Raw genomic sequence first — 20,563 nt, 5'->3', positions numbered from 1 at the left:
CCTCACACCACGCAACATATTTTCGCCACATGTGGTGATAATGTTGTGCGGTCACCTCCTTCCTGGCTTTGACCAGGGTAGGAATGACCTCTTCCGGAATGCCTTTTTCCCTTAGGATCCGGCGTTCCACCGCCATGCCGTCAAACGCAGCTGCGGTAAGTCTTGGAACAGACATGGTACTTGCTGAAGCAAGTCCCTTCTTAGCGGCAGAGGCCATAAGTCCTCTGTGAGCATCTCTTGAAGTTCCGGGTACCAAGTCCTTCTTGGCCAATCCGGAGCCATGAGTATAGTTCTTACTCCTCTACGTCTTATAATTCTCAGTACCTTAGGTATGAGAAGCAGAGGAGGGAACACATACACCGACTGGTACACCCACGGTGTTACCAGAACGTCCACAGCTATTGCCTGAGGGTCTCTTGACCTGGCGCAATACCTGTCCCGTTTTTTGTTCAGACCGGATGCCATCATGTCCACCTTTGGTATTTCCCAACGGTTCACCATCATGTGGAAAAACTTCCCGATGAAGTTTCCACTCTCCCGGGTGGAGGTCGTGCCTGCTGAGGAAGTCTGCTTCCCAGTTTCCACTCCCGGAATGAAACACTGCTGACAGTGCTATCACATGATTTTCCGCCCAGCGAAAAGTCCTTGCAGTTTTTGCCATTGCCCTCCTGCTTCTTGTGCCGCCCTGTCTGTTTACGTGGGCGACTGCCGTGATGTTTTTCCCACTGGATCAATACCGGCTGACCTTGAAGCAGAGGTCTTGCTAAGCTTAGAGCATTATAAATTTACCCTTAGCTCCAGTATATTTATGTGGAGAAAAGTCTCCAGACTTGATCACACTCCCTGGAAATTTTTTCCTTGTGTGACTGCTCCCCAGCCTCTCGGGCTGGCCTCCGTGGTCACCAGCATCCAATCCTGAATGCCGAATCTGCGGCCCTCTAGAAGATCACTCTGTAACCACCACAGGAGAGACACCCTTGTCCTTGGATATAGGGTTATCCGCTGATGCATCTGAAGATGCGATCCGGACCATTTGTCCAGCAGATCCCACTGAAAAGTTCTTGCGTGAAATCTGCCGAATGGAATTGCTTCGTAGGAAGCCACCATTTTTACCAGGACCCTTGTGCAATGATGCACTGACACTTTTCCTGGTTTTAGGAGGTTCTTGACTAGCTCGGATAACTCCCTGGCTTTCTCATCCGGGAGAAACACCTTTTTCTGGACTGTGTCCAGAATCATCCCTAGGCACAGCAGACGTGTCGTCAGGATCAGCTGCGATTTTGGAATATTTAGAATCCATCCGTGCTGTTGTAGCAGTATCCGAGATAGTGCTACTCCGACCTCCAACTGTTCCCTGGACTTTGCCCTTATCAGGAGATCGTCCAAGTAAGGGGTAATTAAGACGCCTTTTCTTCGAAGAAGAATCATCATTTCGGCCATTACCTTGGTAAAGACCCGGGGTGCCGTGGACAATCCAAACGGCAGCGTCTGAAACTGACAGTGACAGTTCTATACCATGAACCTGAGGTACCCTTAGTGAGAAGGGCAAATTTGGGACATGGAGGTAAGCATCCCTGATGTCCCGGGACACTATATAGTCCCCTTCTTCCTGTTCGTTATCACTGCTCTGAGTGACTCCATCTTGATTTGAACCTTTGTAAGTGTTCAAATTTTTTTAGATTTAGAATAGGTCTCACCTAGCCTTCTGGCTTCAGTACCACAATATAGTGTGGAATAATACCCCTTTCCTTGTTGTAGGAGGGGTAATTTGATTATCACCTGCTGGGAATACAGCTTGTGAATTTTTTCCCATACTGCCTCCTTGTCGGAGGGATACCTTGGTAAAGCAGACTTCAGGAGCCTGCGAGGGGGAAACGTTTCGACATTCCAATCTGTACCCCTGGGATACTACTTGTAGGATCCAGGGGTCCTGTACGGTCCCAGCGTCATGCTGAGAGCTTGGCAGAAGCGGTGGAAGGCTTCTGTTCCTGGGAATGGGCTGCCTGCTGCAGTCTTCTTCCCTTTCCTCTATCCCTGGGCAAATATGACTCTTATAGGGACGAAAGGACTGAGGCTGAAAAGACGGTGTCTTTTTCTGCAGAGATGTGACTTAGGGTAAAAACGGTGGATTTTCCAGCAGTTGCCGTGGCCACCAGGTCCGATGGACCGACCCCAAATAACTCCTCTTCCTTTATACGGCAATACACCTTTGTGCCGTTTGGAATCTGCATCACCTGACCACTGTCGTGTCCATAAACATCTTCTGGCAGATATGGACATCGCACTTACTCTTGATGCCAGAGTGCAAATATCCCTCTGTGCATCTCGCATATATAGAAATGCATCCTTTAAATGCTCTATAGTCAATAAAATACTGTCCCTGTCAAGGGTATCAATATTTTTAGTCAGGGAATCCGACCAAGCCACCCCAGCTCTGCACATCCAGGCTGAGGCGATCGCTGGTCGCAGTATAACACCAGTATGTGTGTATATACTTTTATATGATATTTTCCAGCCTCCTGTCAGCTGGCTCCTTGAGGACGGCCCTATCTATAGACGGTACCGCCACTTGTTTTGATAAGCGTGTGAGCGCCTTATCCACCCTAAGGGGTGTTTCCCAACGCGCCCTAACTTCTGGCGGGAAAGGGTATACCGCCAATAATTTTCTATCGGGGGGAACCCACGCATCATCACACACTTCATTTAATTTATCTGATTCAGGAAAAACTACAGGTAGTTTTTTCACATCCCACATAATACCCTCTTTTGTGGTACTTGTAGTATCAGAAATATGTAACACCTCCTTCATTGCCCTTAACGTGTGGCCCTAATAAGGAATACGTTTGTTTATTCACCGTCGACACTGGATTCAGTGTCCGTGTCTGTGTCTGTGTCGACCGACTAAGGTAAACGGGCGTTTTAAAACCCCTGACGGTGTTTTTGAGACGTCTGGACCGGTACTAATTGTTTGTCGGCCGTCTCATGTCGTCAACCGACCTTGCAGCGTGTTGACATTATCACGTAATTCCCTAAATAAGCCATCCATTCCGGTGTCGACTCCCTAGAGAGTGACATCACCATTACAGGCAATTGCTCCGCCTCCTCACCAACATCGTCCTCATACATGTCGACACACACGTACCGACACACAGCACACACACAGGGAATGCTCTGATAGAGGACAGGACCCACTAGCCCTTTGGAGAGACAGAGGGAGAGTTTGCCAGCACACACCAAAAAACGCTATAATTATATAGGGACAACCTTATATAAGTGTTTTCCCTTATAGCATCTTTTTATATATTTCTAACGCCAAATTAGTGCCCCCCCTCTCTGTTTTAACCCTGTTTCTGTAGTGCAGTGCAGGGGAGAGCCTGGGAGCCTTCCCTCCAGCCTTTCTGTGAGGGAAAATGGCGCTGTGTGCTGAGGAGATAGGCCCCGCCCCTTTTTCGGCGGGCTCGTCTCCCGCTCTTCAACGGATTCTGGCAGGGGTTAAATATCTCCATATAGCCCCCGGAGGCTATATGTGAGGTATTTTTTGCCAAAAAATAGGTTTACATTGCCTCCCAGGGCGCCCCCCTCCCAGCGCCCTGCACCCTCAGTGACTGCCGTGTGAAGTGTGCTGAGAGCAATGGCGCACAGCTGCAGTGCTGTGCGCTACCTTAAGAAGACTGAGGAGTCTTCTGCCGCCGATTCTGGACCTTCTTCTCTTTTCAGCATCTGCAAGGGGGCCGGCGGCGAGGCTCCGGTGACCATCCAGGCTGTACCTGTGATCGTCCCTCTGGAGCTAATGTCCAGTAGCCAAAGAAGCCAATCCATCCTGCACGCAGGTGAGTTCACTTCTTCTCCCCTAAGTCCCTCGTTGCAGTGATCCTGTTGCCAGCAGGACTCACTGTAAAATAAAAAAACCTAAGCTAAACTTTTCTAAGCAGCTCTTTAGGAGAGCCACCTAGATTGCACCCTTCTCGGCCGGGCACAAAAATCTAACTGAGGCTTGGAGGAGGGTCATAGGGGGAGGAGCCAGTGCACACCACCTGATCCTAAAGCTTTACTTTTTGTGCCCTGTCTCCTGCGGAGCCGCTATTCCCCATGGTCCTTTCAGGAACCCCAGCATCCACTAGGACGATAGAGAAATCTAACTGAGGCTTGGAGGAGGGTCATGGTGGGAGGAGCCAGTGCACACCAGGTAGTCTAAAAGCTTTCTTTTAGTTGTGCCCAGACTCCTGCGGAGCCGCTATTCCCCATGGTCCTTACGGAGTTCCCAGCATCCACTAGGACGTCAGAGAAAGATAGATAGATATGATGCAGATAGGTATATATGATATAGATAGATAGATAGATAGATAGATAGATAGATAGATAGATAGATAGATAGATAGATAGATAGATAGATGATGCAGATAGGTATATATGATATAGATAGATAGATAGATAGATAGATAGATAGATAGATAGATAGATAGATAGATAGATAGATAGATATGATGCAGATAGGTATATATGATATAGATAGATAGATAGATAGATAGATAGATAGATAGATAGATAGATAGATATGATGCAGATAGGTATATACTGTATGATATAGATATGAGATAAGTTAGGCGCTGATTCTAATACTAAGCCAGAACAGCCTCCGCTTCTGTTACATTATTACTGTGACACAGCCAGGGGACGGTGGCTCCGGTGGCTCCGGAGGAGCTCAAGCTCCAGGCGCACCAGCCGCCCGGCCACCCTCAGCTCACAGCTGTTAACAGCCGCCTGAGCTGCTTCCTCCCTCCGCGCTCCTGAGCTGTGCCTATCCCTATCGTGTGTTTTGTTTCAATGTCATTCATTTCTTACCTTCACTTTTCACTACTTTATCTCTCCCTTCATTACCTCTCACTAATTTACCCCGGCTGTTTTCAGCAGCCTCTCTCACTAACCTATTTTCACTTTTTCACTATATATTTTTTCACTTTTGTGTTGCCCTGGGTTCACTCAGCTGCTTCATTTTTGGGGGGTTCCGCAACCTAGATTTGTACCCCCCAAAATGTTAGGGACTTGCCCGACTAATGAGGTCACCTGGACGCGGTGGGCAAGCCGTTACTTATGGCCATAACTATGCGAAGAACCTCGCTCAAAATGCAACATTTTATTGCAATGATTATTATTAATAAATTGGTAATGTTTGAAGTGTGCACCTGCAAACCTTTTCTTTATATATATATATATATATATATATATATATATGCTGAACAGTGACCTGGCACTCCTCTAAAGAGCTGCATTATTAACTCCATATTGTAGAGTCCTGAGTGCCACCCTCTTCAGATTAGCTATATATATATATATATACACACACACACACACACACACACACACACACACACACACACACACACACACACACACACACACACACACATTTAAATATATACACATATATAGTATGTTTTTTTACTACACATATATACACAGTATATATATATATATATATATATATTATATACACATATATAATGCAAGTGGTACTTTTTTCAGGTGACAAAAGTGGCACACATTAAAGGGCACTGAAACGTTGCCGCACCTATGCCGTTTTAAAGTTGTCTGTTTAGTCGCCAGGAGTGCGGCACACTTGCATTATATATTGATTATTTTACGCGGACATGCAGCGCCATTTGACATTATACTGGGAGAGCAGGAGCATGATGTTCAATTTAGGATTTTTTTCTTTTGTTTTCTTTTCAAGTGTAACATGCCCCAACATGTTGGCCATGCCTCCAATTAAGTACAGGGGTGGGGGGCACCGAAACATATCCATGCTCCGGGCACCATGGCACCTAGCTACACCTCTGGACACAGCCAGTGACCCGCTATTGTCGCAGCGTTCCGTCCGCAGACCGGAACGCATCTGCCGTTATCTTATTTTATAAACAACAAATCATTTTTCTTGACACATAGGAAGAGTAGGACGAGCGGAATGGATCCATTGCTGAAGGAAACATTGTTTATGCATTTGTTTATTTTCAACCAATTAGCGTTCAGATTATTCCAATATCCTATCTACTTCTCTATAGTTTATTTTACACATACTCCTTTCCTTACATGGCTGTAATAAGGTGATAACACTTTCTATATGTCACCAGTTTTCATCACTTGTTGAATTGCCTCCATGTGACCAGCAGCTCATTTGCATAACGCATCACAACAGCCACGCGTGTCACAAACGTGTTACAATTCCACTGTAAGCAGGGAAGCCTATAAATACAACCTGCTGGCCCAACTGCCGCTCAACCCTTAATGGGACAGTGAAGGAGACAGACCGTATCTATCTGATTGCTTTCTGCAGTCAGAGCCACCGCAGTCTGAATCCAAAACTTGATTCTTGCAGATATTTTGTTTGCAGGTTTCGCAGATAGAGAAGAAGATCTTGAATAAGAATGTGGAACGGTTTCCCATTCTCGTGCTGCCGCAAGGCAAGCCTACCGGATGAAGAGTCATCAACTGGGGCCCATCGCTCTGCTGTCCAGGACAGCGTGACCGCAAGATCTGGTGAGAGACGATCGCTCCTCTGGCGCTTTAGACGCCTTATGACCAAACGAAGACAACCCAAAGCTGGCCAAACCGATGTCACCCACCTCGTCAGTGACAGCCTAAAGAGTTCCCTGTCGTGCGTTGACTTAACAAACTTCACCCAGGCCACAGATAATACTTTTGGGAAGAGATCTGCATCTCCAAAATGCCAGATGGTGCGGGCAACCGCCAGCGAGCTCCTGAGCAATCTTGGGGAGTTCATATGCCGGAGATGTGACAAGCTGAAGAATCTGTCACCTACAAACATCATTGCATGGATGACATATATAGACAAGCTTCTCGCTGGATGGGGACAGCAAGTAGGCTTTCTTTCCCCAGGCAATGTCGTCTTTCTATACATGCTCTGCCGAGAAGTCATTTCATCAGAGCTGGACAACGAGCAAGAACTACAGGCACATATGTCAACATGCCTGTACCTGGCTTTCACATACATGGGCAGTGAGACCACCTACCCACTGAGGCCTTTCCTGGTCGAAAGCTCAAAGGAGGCCTTCTGGAGCCGTTGCCTCTCTGTGATTAACCAGATGAGCTCAAAGATGCTGCGCATCAATGCCGACCTTGAGTATTTCACCGAGGTCTTTAATGATCTCAGAGCTGAGGGTGGACAGGGGAACACAAATATGGCTTAAACATCATGTCCATCCAAGCTGTCAGAATATGGATGACGTCACCTTGGCCTATATCACCTGACTTTAAACCAGCTATGGAAGAGAAGTCATTGCCAGAACAACGTCTCCTGCTATCTTGCTATCAGCTCCAGGCTCTGCACCCTACACCACAAGCTCCATCATCAGCTCCAGGCTGTGCGCCATAGACAGCCTGTGCTCCACACAAAGCAAGATCTCCCACCAATCCAGCCTATGTGACCTTCATCGCCGGTCCCAAGCCCAGGTAAATGGGGAGGGGTGGTTTCCGTGGCGAATGAACCATAACACCCAGCTAAAAAGTGTGGAGAAGTGAGCCAGTGGAGAAGTTGTCCATGGCAACCAATTAGCTGCTACGTATGATTTTATAGAATGCACTTTATAAATGTTATCACAACACTGACTGGTTGCCCCGGGCAACTTCACCACTGGCTCACTTTTCCACACTTTTCACTGCTTCATGCGTAGACCCCTTAGTTCTTCTTATTAGTTCTTCTTATTTAAAGCTGCACTACCACCTAGGGAACATTTCTCCTATAGCAGTAATGCGCCCTGGTACAGCCCTGCTGCCCCAGAACGTGACACCAAGACGTCACAGAAAAGGGAGCTAGGACCACGAGCACTGGTCATGCCCTAAGGATGCACTGGTAGGCTCTCCAGCCTGCAAGGAGTGTTCCAGGTACCCTGTAAGCCAAATACAGGTGCCTCCTCTGCCTTGTATCCTGGCACAATTAATCGCTCACCCCTAGTTATGGCGCTGCCTGGCCCTCCCCCTAGCTGTAGCACTGAGGCTTGCTCAAAACAGCTATCTTCCTGTAGCTCTGACACTTCTGTAATTCATGTCAGCTAAGCTTAGGTGTCTGCGGAGGGGGTGTGACGTGAGTGAGAAGACCAATAATCATAAACCGTAATTCCACCCACAAAACCCAGTTGTCACCCCAGGGAGGAACCCCGGGAATAACAGCTGCACGAACCAGCCCCATGGGCTCCAGCTAGGGTTACACCACTTTAGGAGAAATAGTTTCATAAGTGGTATTAGATTGATTCCGGAGAATAATAGTATCAAGGGGGTAAATTTACTAAGATGGGAGTTCTATTTAAGATGGGATGTTGCCCATAGCAACCAATCAGATTCTACTTCTCATTTATCTAGCACCTTCTAGAAGATAATACCTGTAATCTGATTGGTTGCTATGGGCAACATCCCATCTTAAATAGAACTCCCATCTTAGTAAATTTGCCCCAATATCTATAAGACTAACCAGAGGTATCCAGTAAATGTAAATAGGAACGCAGACGTGAGTCAGAGAAATAGGCTACTCTCCTTTTGGGGGAGATTTATCAAAGTTTGGAGAGGGATGAAGTACCAGCTAACCAGCTCCTAACCATCATTTTTCCAACACAGCCTGTAACATGGCAGTTAGGTGCTGGTTGTCTGGTACATGCTATTTACTAACCCTTGGAGAGAGATAAAGTGGACGGAGATAAAGTACTAACCAATCAGCTCCTAACTGCCATGTCACAGGCCGTGTTTGAAAAATGACAGTTAGGAGCTGATTGGCTGAGACTTTATCTCCGTCCGAGGCTTAGTAAATAGATCCCTCTCCGCAAGCTTTGAAAAATCTTCCCTTTTATCGTCACTGTGCAGCAATCAACATAATTAATCAACGTCCCTGAAATTCCCCATCAAACAAAGTGTTGGCCTTTTCTTTTCAGTTATTCGGAGATTGTGATTGCTAAAATTCTGCATTGTTAAGTAAAAGTTGTTTACCATGATTACGCCGCACGATTAAGATTTGAGCATTTGCTGTACCCGTACCTGCTGTGTCTCATTACTTGACTTGTGCACAGAGTCCAGCGGAGCAGAGTCCTGCAGGGGGCGCTCCTCAGCATCTTGAGAAAGACTTGGCCCAGCGCCAACCAGCCAGACATCTCCTCTCCTATTGGTCGGTTGAGGTCCGCTCATTGGGATGATCCCGTGATACTACAACAACAATACACAACAGGTTAGACACAATGGGGGATATTTTTTTGCAGAAGCAGACAATATTCTGCGTCATGTCTGAGAATGCATCCTTAGATATATCGGTTCATGGGCTGACTCTCCTCTGTGTCGGCAACAGGGGCTGTATAATTAACATACTGCATTGTTACAGTAGGAACATTTTATGGGGCTCTCTGAATGATTTCTAAAGCTGCAAACATATTTATTTTCTGCAAATATGTCAGATGTGGGCACCAAAACTGTTGGATTTTACTTTTCCGTGTCACTTCTAATATACTAACCTATTGATTCTAATATACAATATAATCATAATAGTGCAGGGATATGAAGATTCCCATGCGGATCTTTATAGCCTGCCACATACCTGTATAGGGGGCTATGTAATAGGGTATGAATTTTCAGAAGCGGTGCGATTCTAGCGATCTGGGCTGACGATTTAAAGCGCCAATAATTTAAACGGCAACCAACTTTCTCTTTTTCGTTAAATCTGCAGCAATCGCACTGCTTCTGACGTCTCGGACTCTATTAAATGACTCCCATGCACACACATACTGTTTTTTTTTTTTATACAGTATCGTGATTTTTAAATAAACGATCGGTAGCTGATTTAGAGATATACATAAATGCATTTGCATGACGTACAGAAGCCTGTTGGGGACCGCACTATTGCACCTTGGCTCCACTTGCATCCATATTTACAGTTGCACATATCTTGCACCTTTAGAGGCTGATAAGAGGTGACAACGTGGATATTAGGGGGGTCATTCCGCGTTGATCGCTCGCTAGCTAGTTTTAGCAGCCGTGCAAACGCTATGCCGCCGCCCACTGGGGAGGGTATTTTAGCTTAGCAGAAGTGCGAACGCATGTGCTGCCGAGCTCTGCAAAAACAGTTTGTGCGGTTTCAGAGTAGCTCTGAACCTACTCAGCGTTTGCGATCACTTCAGCCTATTTGTGTCCGTATTTGACGTCACACACCCGCCCAGCGAACGCCCAGCCACGCTTGCGTTTTTGCAAACACTCCCTGAAAACGGTCAGTTGACACCCAGAAACGCCCCCTTCCTGTCAATCTTTTTGCGGCCGTCACTGCAAAGAAAAACTTCGCTAGAACCTGAGCACAACCACAAAGAGCTTTGTACCCGTATGTCGCGCGTGCGCATTGCGGGGCATACGCATGCGCATAAATGCCATTTTTTCACCTGATCGCTGTGCTGCGAAAATCGTCAGCGAGCGATCAACTCGGAATGACCCCCTAGGTGATAATGCAGCTCTACGATGTGTGCAAATCCAAATGCAGAGGTAGAAACGCAAGTGTGCGGTGGCATCTTTGCATTATAGAGCTGCTGTAGAGGAATATACAATGTAACATGCACACATGGGTAAATGCCTGGTACATGGAGTTTGCGAGCTTCTGTTTCAGCCATCGTTTGGGTTGTTGCAAAATATATCGTTGAAAAAAAGAAAGAAAAAAACAGACGTTGGCAACTAGCTAAATGCAGAAAGAAATTATCTCTAAGAGCTTCATCATCCTTAATATTGAATTATAGGAGACCTAAATATGCTTTTTACCACTCCCCTCAATAAGGGTCTTAATCTCATCACAGAACTCGTGTCATCTTCATCAGGCTGCTCTAATTAAATAGCCAACCGAGGCCCAAGCACTCTTAAGACGGAATGTCAACTGCGAGCTCAATTTATTTTAACCACTTACCAAACCTGAAGCAGCGTAATTAGATAATTAGATTTGTGCAATAATCCATATAAGTTTTTCATTTGCTGGGAAGAACACTATCAATTAGGAATGAGTTATACCTTCTCATTTATTCCTAGAGTTATTAATGCTTTTTTTTTCTTCCTTTTTTTTCTTTTAAGAAAGTTAAATGAACGTACGAGAACGCTGCTTCCAGAGAGATGTAGCTGTTGCCCTGGGCGACGTGAGGGTAGCTCGCTGCCGGAGTCCGGGCCGGAATGATAAAGATGGCTTCTGGAATGCTCGGATGCACGCGTGTTGGGCAGGAGGATCTGGGTGATCTTTGGAGATGAAATTCTGGAGTCGTAGGAAGATTTCTCCCTGTCATTGCTGACGTCCTCCTTTGCGGGGCTGCCGACGTGTCCTGCGTGTAAGGACACCTCTCTTGTGTTCACATTTTGGGCTCTGCATTGACCTTGGGAAAAATAAAAATGTTATTGTTTCATGCATCAAATTACAGGCTTTGTGTTATTCTGGGGCAACTCGAGCCCAGGCTTCGGCCTACAATTAGTGTTAGTGCATAGGGACCTGCCAATTTCTATATTTCCCACAAAATACCCCTTTTTAGCTCTGTGTCCCAGCCTCGAGTGTCAGGTTCCCCCAGAACACACCTATCCAGTTGTCCACAGTGACTGGTGTCTTTTCGGCAGTGACCGTGATTCATGCTGACATGTCAACCATGGACAATGAATATTAGGGAGACCCTTGTGCGCAAAACAGACAGCAGCAAAATATGAAAATATGGTAATGGTCAGAGAGACCAGAGCGTAATTTATCTAATGTGATATGTAATATATTGAAATTTAATTTTTGAGATAATCAAATATAGTGCAGCCACATCTTATTAGTATTCACTGTCCAGAATATCCTACTGATCCATATACAATACAGGGAGCACTCTAGGGACCTCTGTACTACATAGAGAGCATCCTACTGACATACATACTATGTGCTACATAGAGAGCATCCTACTGACATATATACAATGCACGGAGCATTCTATTGGCCTCTACATCAAACTTAGAGCTTCCTACTGATCTATATACTATTCAGGGAGCCCTCTAGTGACCTCAGTATCAAAAAGAATTCCACTGACCTATGTGCAATGCATGGAGCACTCTAGTGACCTCTACATCATACAGAGAGCATCCTATTGACCCTTATACAATACAATGCAGTTGGGAGGCTCCTGGCACTCACTGGATACTCTGTTTGGATGCAGTAGGATTTCCCGACAGTCAGGATCCCGGCTGTCGAAATACTGACGCTGGAATCCAAACAGTCAAAATCCTGACATTGAGCCAGGCGATGCCCACAAAGCCACGCCCCCTTTCTATAGGCCACACCCCCTGGTGTCCCTTTTTACAAGGTGCCGATGTTGGGAGGTATGTGTACAGAGAGCATTCTAGTGACACTTATACAATACAGAACACATTCTAGTGACTGGTATACGATGCAGAGGGCATTCTAGTGGCACTTATACAATACAGAACACATTCTAGTGACTACTATATGATGCAGAGGGCATTCTAGTGACACTTAGACAATACAGAACACATTCTAGTGACTGGTATACGATGCAGAGGGCATTCTAGTGACACACAATACAGAACACATTCTAGTGACTGGTATACAATACAATAAGCATTCTAGTGACACATAGAATACAGAACACATTCTTGTGACTGATATACAATACACGGAGCATTCCAGTGGCTGGTATACAATACAAAACACATTCTAGTGACTGGTATACGATACAGAGAGCATTCTAGTGACACTTATACAATACAGAACACATTCTAGTGACTGATATACGATACAGAAAGTATTCTAGAGATAATGGCACAATAGAGAGAGCATCCTAATAGCACAGTCAAGTATTAGGACACAAGGCATCAGACTGTGGATTAGAGGGCTTGCAAAATCAGATCAAGGGGCCCACTGCAGGATGACAGTAATTATAGATTAGGAAATCCACACATCATTCTCCAAATAGACAATCATATACAGATTAGACATGTTTCTCCGTGTTTTTTACACAGAGGGCTATAAAGTGAGTTTCCCTACGTAGATCTGGATTACAAGGAAACTATAATGTATACAAAACAGCATAATGATTAACCAGACCCACAAAGTGGATCATATACATATATATTCTTTAGTGGTTGCTGGTTCCATTCCTATTTATCAGTTTGTTACTGCCCTAGATATGGTAAATAATAAGAATTTACTTACCGATAATTCTATTTCTCATAGTCCGTAGTGGATGCTGGGGACTCCGTCAGGACCATGGGGAATAGCGGGCTCCGCAGGAGACAGGGCACATCTAAAAAAGCTTTTAGGTCACATGGTGCGTACTGGCTCCTCCCCCTATGACCCTCCTCCAAGCCTCAGTTAGGTACTGTGCCCGGACGAGCGTACACAATAAGGAAGGATCTTGAATCCCGGGTAAGACTCATACCAGCCACACCAATCACACCGTACAACTTGTGATCTGAACCCAGTTAACAGTATGATAACAAAACGAAGTAGCCTCTGAAAAGATGGCTCACAACAACAGTAATAACCCGATTTTGTAACAATAACTATGTACAAGCATTGCAGACAATCCGCACTTGGGATGGGCGCCCAGCATCCACTACGGACTATGAGAAATAGAATTATCGGTAAGTAAATTCTTATTTTCTCTAACGTCCTAGTGGATGCTGGGGACTCCGTCAGGACCATGGGGATTATACCAAAGCTTCCAAACGGGCGGGAGAGTGCGGATGACTCTGCAGCACCGAATGAGAAAACTCCAGGTCCTCTTTAGCCAGAGTATCAAATTTGTAAAATTTTACAAACGTGTTCTCCCCTGACCACGTAGCTGCTCGGCAAAGTTGTAATGCCGAGACCCCTCGGGCAGCCGCCCAAGATGAGCCCACCTTCCTTGTGGAGTGGGCCTTTACAGATTTAGGCTGTGGCACGCCTGCCACAGAATGTGCAAGTTGGATTGTGCTACAGATCCAACGTGCAATCGTCTGTTTAGACGCAGGAGCACCCATCTTGTTGGGTGCATACAATGTAAACAACGAGTCAGATTTTCTGACTCCAGCTGTCCTTGAAATATATATTTTTAATGCTCTGACAACGTCCAGTAACTTGGAGTCCTCCAAGTCGCTAGTAGCCGCAGGCACCACAATAGGCTGGTTCAAGTGAAATGCCGAAACCACCTTAGGGAGAAATTGAGGACGTGTCCTCAATTCTGCCCTGTCCGAATGGAATATCAGATATGGGCTCTTGTATGACAAAGCTGCCAACTCTGAAACTCTCCTGGCTGAAGCCAGGGCCAACAGCATGGTTACCTTCCATGTAAGGTATTTTAATTCTACCGATTTTAACGGCTCAAACCAATGAGATTTGAGAAAATTTAGAACCACGTTCAAATCCCACGGTGCCACTGGAGGCACTATTGGGGGTTGTATATGTAGTACACCTTTGACAAAAGTTTGTACTTCAGGCACTGACGCCAATTCCTTCTGGAAGAAAATTGATAAGGCCGAAATTTGAACTTTAATGGACCCCAATTTTAGGCCCATAGACAATCCTGCTTGCAGGAAATGTAAGAATCGACCCAATTGAAATTCTTCCGTTGGAGCCTTCTTGGCCTCACACCACGCAACATATTTCCGCCAAATGCGGTGATAATGTTGCACAGTCACTTCCTTTCTAGCCTTAATCAAGGTAGGAATAACTTCCTCTGGAATGCCCTTTTCTTTTAGAATCCGGCGTTCAACCGCCATGCCGTCAAACGCAGACGCGGTAAGTCTTGGAACATACAAGGTCCCTGCTGAAGCAGATCCCTTCTTAGAGGTAGAGGCCACGGATCCTCCGTGAGCATCTCTTGAAGTTCCGGATACCAAGTTCTTCTTGGCCAGTCCGGAGCCACCAGTATTGTTCTTACTCCTCTTTTCCGTATAATTCTCAGTACCTTTGGTATGAGAGGCAGAGGAGGGAACACATACACTGACTGGTACACCCACGGTGTTACCAGAGCGTCCACAGCTATTGCCTGAGGGTCTCTTGACCTGGCGCAATACCTGTCCAATTTTTTGTTGAGGCGAGACGCCATCATGTCCACCTTTGGTTTTTCCCAACGGTTCACAATCATGTGGAAAACTTCTGGATGAAGTCCCCACTCTCCCGGGTGAAGGTCGTGTCTGCTGAGGAAATCTGCTTCCCAGTTGTCCACTCCCGGGATGAACACTGCTGACAGTGCTATGACATGATTCTCCGCCCAGCGCAGAATCCTTGCAGCTTCTGCCATTGCACTCCTGCTTCTCGTGCCGCCTTGTCGGTTTACGTGGGCGACTGCCGTGATGTTGTCGGACTGGATCAACACCGGCTGACCCTGAAGCAGCGGTTTTGCCAGACTTAGAGCATTGTAGATCGCTCTTAGCTCCAGTATATTTATGTGAAGAGACGTCTCCAGGTTTGACCACACGCCCTGGAAGTTTCTTCCCTTTGTGACTGCTCCCCAACCTCGTAGGCTGGCATCCGTAGTCACCAGGACCCAGTCCTGTATGCCGAATCTGCGGCCCACTAACAGATGGGCAGTCTGCAACCACCACAGGAGAGACAACCTTGTTCTCGGTGACAGTGTTATCCGCTGATGCATGTGCAGATGCGATCCGGACCATTTGTCCAGCAGATCCCACTGAAATGTCCGTGCATGGAATCTGCCGAATGGAATCGCTTCGTACGAAGCCACCATCTTTCCCAGGACTCTTGTGCATTGATGTACTGACACAGTTCCTGGTTTTAGGAGGTTCCTGACAAGTTCGGATAACTCCCTTGCTTTCTCTTCCGGGAGAAATACCTTTTTCTGAACCGTGTCCAGAATCATACCCAGGAACAGCAGATGCGTTGTCGGGGTCAATTGAGATTTTGGAAGATTTAGAATCCACCCGTGTTGCTGAAGCACTACTTGTGTTAGCGCCACACCGACTTCCAGCTGTTCTCTGGACTTTGCCCTTATCAGGAGATCGTCCAAGTAAGGGATAATTAATACGCCTTTTCTTCGTAGAAGAACCATCATTTCGGTCATTACCTTGGTAAAGACCCGAGGGGCCGTGGACAAACCAAACGGCAGCGTTTGAAACTGATAATGACAGTCTTGTATCACGAACCTGAGATACCCTTGGTGTGAGGGGTAAATCGGGACATGTAGATAAGCATCTTTTATGTCCAAGGACACCATGAAGTCTCCTTCTTCCAGATTCGCTATCACTGCCCTGAGTGACTCCATCTTGAACTTGAATTTCTGTATGTACAGGTTCAAGGATTTCAGATTTAGAATAGGCCTTACCGAACCGTCCGGTTTCGGTACCACAAATAGAGTGGAATAATACCCCTTTCCCTGTTGTAGGAGGGGTACCTTGACTATCACCTGCTGAGAATACAGCTTGTGAATGGCTTCCAAAACCGACGTCCTTTCTGAGGGAGACGTTGGTAAAGCAGACTTTAGGAACCGGCGAGGGGGAAACCTTTCGAACTCCAGCATGTAACCCTGAGATATTATCTGCAGGACCCACGGGTCCACTTGTGAGTGAGCCCATTGATTGCTGAAAATCTTGAGTCGACCCCCCACCGTTCCTGAGTCCGCTTGTAAAGCCCCAGCGTCATGCTGATGGCTTTGTAGAAGCCGGGGCGGGCTTCTGTTCCTGGGCAGGGGCTGCGTGCTGCCCTTTCTTACCCTTTCCTCTGCCTCTCGGCAGATAAGACTGTCCTTTTGGTCGCTTTTTATAGGAGCGAAAGGACTGCGGCTGAAAAGACGGTGTCTTTTTCTGTTGTGAAGGGGTCTGAGGTAAAAAGGGGGATTTGCCGGCAGTTGCCGTGGTCACCAGGTCCGAAAGACCGACCCCAAACAATTCCTCTCCTTTATATGGCAATACTTCCATATGCCTCTTGGAATCCGCATCACCTGACCACTGTCGCGTCCATAAACTTCTTCTGGCAGATATGGACATCGCGCTTACTCTTGATGCTAGAGTACAAACATCCCTCTGAGCATCTCGCATATAAAGAAAAGCATCCTTTAATTGCTCTAGAGTCAATAAAATACTGTCCCTATCCAGGGTCTCAATATTTTCAGTCAGAGAATCCAACCACACTACCCCAGCACTGCACATCCAGGCTGAGGCTATTGCCGGTCGCAGTATAACACCAGTATGTGTGTATATACTCTTCAGTGTAGTTTCCAGCCTCCTATCTACTGGATCCTTGAGGGCGGCCGTATCAGGAGACGGCAACGCCACTTGCTTTGATAAACGTGTGAGCGCCTTATCCACCCTAGGGGGTGTTTCCCAGCGCGCCCTAACCTCTGGTGGGAAAGGGTATAATGCCAATAACTTCTTTGAAATTAGCAATTTTCTATCGGGGGTAACCCACGCTTCATCACACACATCATTCAATTCCTCTGATTCTGGGAAAAATACAGGTAGTTTTTTCACCCCCCACATAATACCCCTTTTTGAGGTACCAGCAGTATCAGAGATCTGCAACGCCTCCTTCATTGCCGTGATCATATAACGTGTGGCCCTATTGGAAAATACGTTTGTTTCTTCACCGTCGACACTAGATTCATCTGTGTCGGTACCCGTGTCGACTGACTGAGGTAAAGGACGTTTTACAGCCCCTGACAGTGTCTGAGACGCCTGAACCGGTACTAACTGGTTTGCCGGGCGTCTTATTTCGTCAACTGACTTTTGTAGTGTGCTGACATTATCACGTAATTCCATAACTAAAGCCATCCATTCCGGTGTCGACTCCCTAGGGGGTGACATTACCATCATCGGCAATTGCTCTGCCTCCACACCAACATCGTCCTCATACATGTCGACACACACGTACCGACACACAGCAGCCACACAGGGAATGCTCTAATCGAAGACAGGACCCCTTAGCCCTTTGGGGAGACAGAGGGAGAGTTTGCCAGCACACACCAAAAGCGCTATAAATGTATATAAACAACCCTAGAAGGTGTTGTTTACTATATATGCGCTCTTAATATATAAATATCGCCAATTTATGCCCCCCTTCTCTTTGTTACCCTGTTTCTGTAGTGCAGTGCAGGGGAGAGTCCTGGGAGCCTTCCTCACCAGCGGAGCTGAGCAGGAAAATGGCGCTGAGTGCTGAGGAGAATAAGCTCCGCCCCTTTTTCGGCGGGCTTTTTCTCCCGGTTTTTAAGAAACTGGCCTGGGTTAAAATACATACATATAGCCTTAATGGCTATATGTGATGTATTTATTTTGCCACTAAAGGTAATTATATTGCTGCCCAGGGCGCCCCCAGCAGCGCCCTGCACCCTCCGTGACTGAGTCAGTGAGCCGTGTGACAACAATGGCGCACAGCTGCAGTGCTGTGCGCTACCTTCATGAAGACTGTGGAGTCTTCTGCCGCCTGTTTTCCGGACCTCCGTTCTGCCGTCTCTTCAGCGTCTGTAAGGGGGATCGGCGGCGCGGCTCCGGGACGAACCCCAGGCTGACCTGTGTTCCGACTCCCTCTGGAGCTAAGTGTCCAGTAGCCTAAGACTCCAATCCATCCTGCACGCAGGTGAGTTGGAAATCTCTCCCCTAAGTCCCTCGATGCAGTGATCCTGTTGCCAGCAGGAATCACTGAGATTGAAACCTAAAAAAAAACTTTTCTAAACAGCTCTTTAGGAGAGCCACCTAGATTGCACCCTCTCGGACGGGCACAAAAACCTAACTGAGGCTTGGAGGAGGGTCATAGGGGGAGGAGCCAGTACGCACCATGTGACCTAAAAGCTTTTTTAGATGTGCCCTGTCTCCTGCGGAGCCCGCTATTCCCCATGGTCCTGACGGAGTCCCCAGCATCCACTAGGACGTTAGAGAAACTGAGGTTCTGCAGCCAGAAATTTGCTTTCCAGTCTCCTGCGTCTTTCAGTTTGTTAAGAAGCTCAGCCTGTATAAAATAGTAAGCGACAGCATATTCAATACACTGGGGCAAGTGTATTAAACCTGGAGAAGTGATAAAGAAGTGATAAGTGCAAGGTGATAACGCACCAGCCAATCAGCTCCAATATGTAAATCGAAAGTCAGGATCTGATTGGCTGGTACATTATCACCTTCCACTTATTATATAACTTCTCCAGGTTAATACATCTGCCCCACTGTGTTCTTATGTACCAGTGAAGGCCACTATATCCTACTGTTTCCTTAAACTAATGACAAAAGCAATGAGCTTCCTACTATAATACATATTATTAGATTTATAGTTTCGAACAGGACCAACATAGGACACATAGTTATACTGCATGTCCACCGGGTGTCACTCTTGAACCAGACTATGGCTTATCATTGATTCCGGCACAGGATATCTGTATCTCAGCTCCTTTCCGCAGGGCGCCTCTGTTTACACTTACGCTATGGTTTGAATTATATCGTGTTTAGCATATCAAAAGCAGCAGGTGATTTTAATCCCTTTAAACCCAAACACGTAAAATGTAGACCATTCAGCACGTCACTTACAAAGGAAACAACAGGTCTGGGATGAGTTAGGGTGCGATGTACCCTGAGGAGGCGACAGAACGGCGCAGGAAATAGGACTCACGTCAGGTAACTAATAAATGTGGGGTTTTTTTTCTGCTTTTAATTTTTTTCTCTCTTTCATTTTTATTACAGACATCAAAGAGTTACAGTAAAATGTACACATTCGAGGCTAAATGAATACATAGACAAATACACCTTCTTCTGACACAGAGGCGTCACTAGGGTTGGTGTCACCCGGTGTGGTACCTCATGGTGTCACCCCCCATGGACCTCCTCCCCTATCACACCATAAGGAATCCTGGCCGGGGGGTGGTGAATGGGCGGCGACGCACCGTTTGAGGGGCGTGGTCCGGACAACGCAGATGTTTCCGGACCATTTGTTGGGCGGGCGGCGGCAGCTTGCATGACGGCACACGCAGCAGCTGCGACCCAAAAGATGTCGGCCCGGCGACTGCCTTCACAGCTAGGCGGCAGAGGGCTACCCTTAAAATGCGAGCGCATTGCTATACATATCAGCTGGGGGGCGGACCCGGCATGAGAGGCGGCCTTGCCCTGTGCTGGGCGCCCCCCCTACCCCCCGTCTCCCCCTCATGCTAGAGAAAGCAGTTGTAGTTTTGCTACGTTTAGCGTACTAAAACCACAGCTCATCTGGTGAAATGTGGGGATATGGGGTATCATGTGGAGAAATGGGGTATCATGTGGTGTCTTGGTGGTGACATGGGGTATCATGTGGAGAAATGGGGTATCATGTGGTGTCTTGGTGGTGACATGGGGTATCATGTGGTGTCTTGGTGGTGACATGGGGTATCATGTGGTGTCTTGGTGGTGACATGGGGTATCATGTGGTGTCTTGGTGGTGACATGGGGTATCATGTGGTGTCTTGGTGGTGACATGGGGTATCATGTGGTGTCTTGGTGGTGACATGGGGTATCATGTGGTGTCTTGGTGGTGACATGGGGTATCATGTGGTGTCTTGGTGGTGACATGGGGTATCATGTGGTGTCTTGGTGGTGGCATGGGGTATCATGTGGTGTCTTG

The 20,563-nt window shown here is 46.8% G+C and overlaps 2 protein-coding genes across 3 annotated transcripts in view; one reads left to right on the top strand and one right to left on the bottom strand.

Moving 5' to 3' along the window:
• LOC134958707 (FRAS1-related extracellular matrix protein 1-like) overlaps positions 1-20,563 on the bottom strand; it is a 364,054-nt gene that overhangs the window by 41,595 nt on the left and 301,896 nt on the right. The window contains exons 31-32 of the mRNA XM_063941462.1: positions 11,035-11,387; positions 9,040-9,204 (exon numbers count right to left, since the gene is read on the bottom strand). Of these exons, the coding sequence (XP_063797532.1) occupies positions 9,040-9,204; positions 11,035-11,387 (518 nt within the window). The remainder of the gene's footprint in view (positions 1-9,039; positions 9,205-11,034; positions 11,388-20,563) is intronic.
• Positions 6,228-11,426, top strand: LOC134957380 (cyclin-dependent kinase 5 activator 1-like). Of its 2 annotated transcripts, XM_063939246.1 has the most exons (3): positions 6,228-7,467; positions 9,072-9,226; positions 11,095-11,426. In XM_063939246.1, the coding sequence occupies exon 1, from the start codon at positions 6,423-6,425 to the stop codon at positions 7,203-7,205; it is 783 nt and encodes a 260-aa protein (XP_063795316.1). In that variant the 5' UTR covers positions 6,228-6,422; the 3' UTR covers positions 7,206-7,467; positions 9,072-9,226; positions 11,095-11,426. The 2 variants fall into 2 exon arrangements, with proteins under 2 accessions (XP_063795316.1, XP_063795317.1); XM_063939247.1 differs by lacking the exon at positions 9,072-9,226.

This window comes from Pseudophryne corroboree, chromosome 9 (genome assembly GCF_028390025.1).
Source record: "Pseudophryne corroboree isolate aPseCor3 chromosome 9, aPseCor3.hap2, whole genome shotgun sequence".
NCBI lineage: Eukaryota > Metazoa > Chordata > Amphibia > Anura > Myobatrachidae > Pseudophryne > Pseudophryne corroboree.
This window is presented reverse-complemented; position numbering and strand designations above follow the sequence as displayed.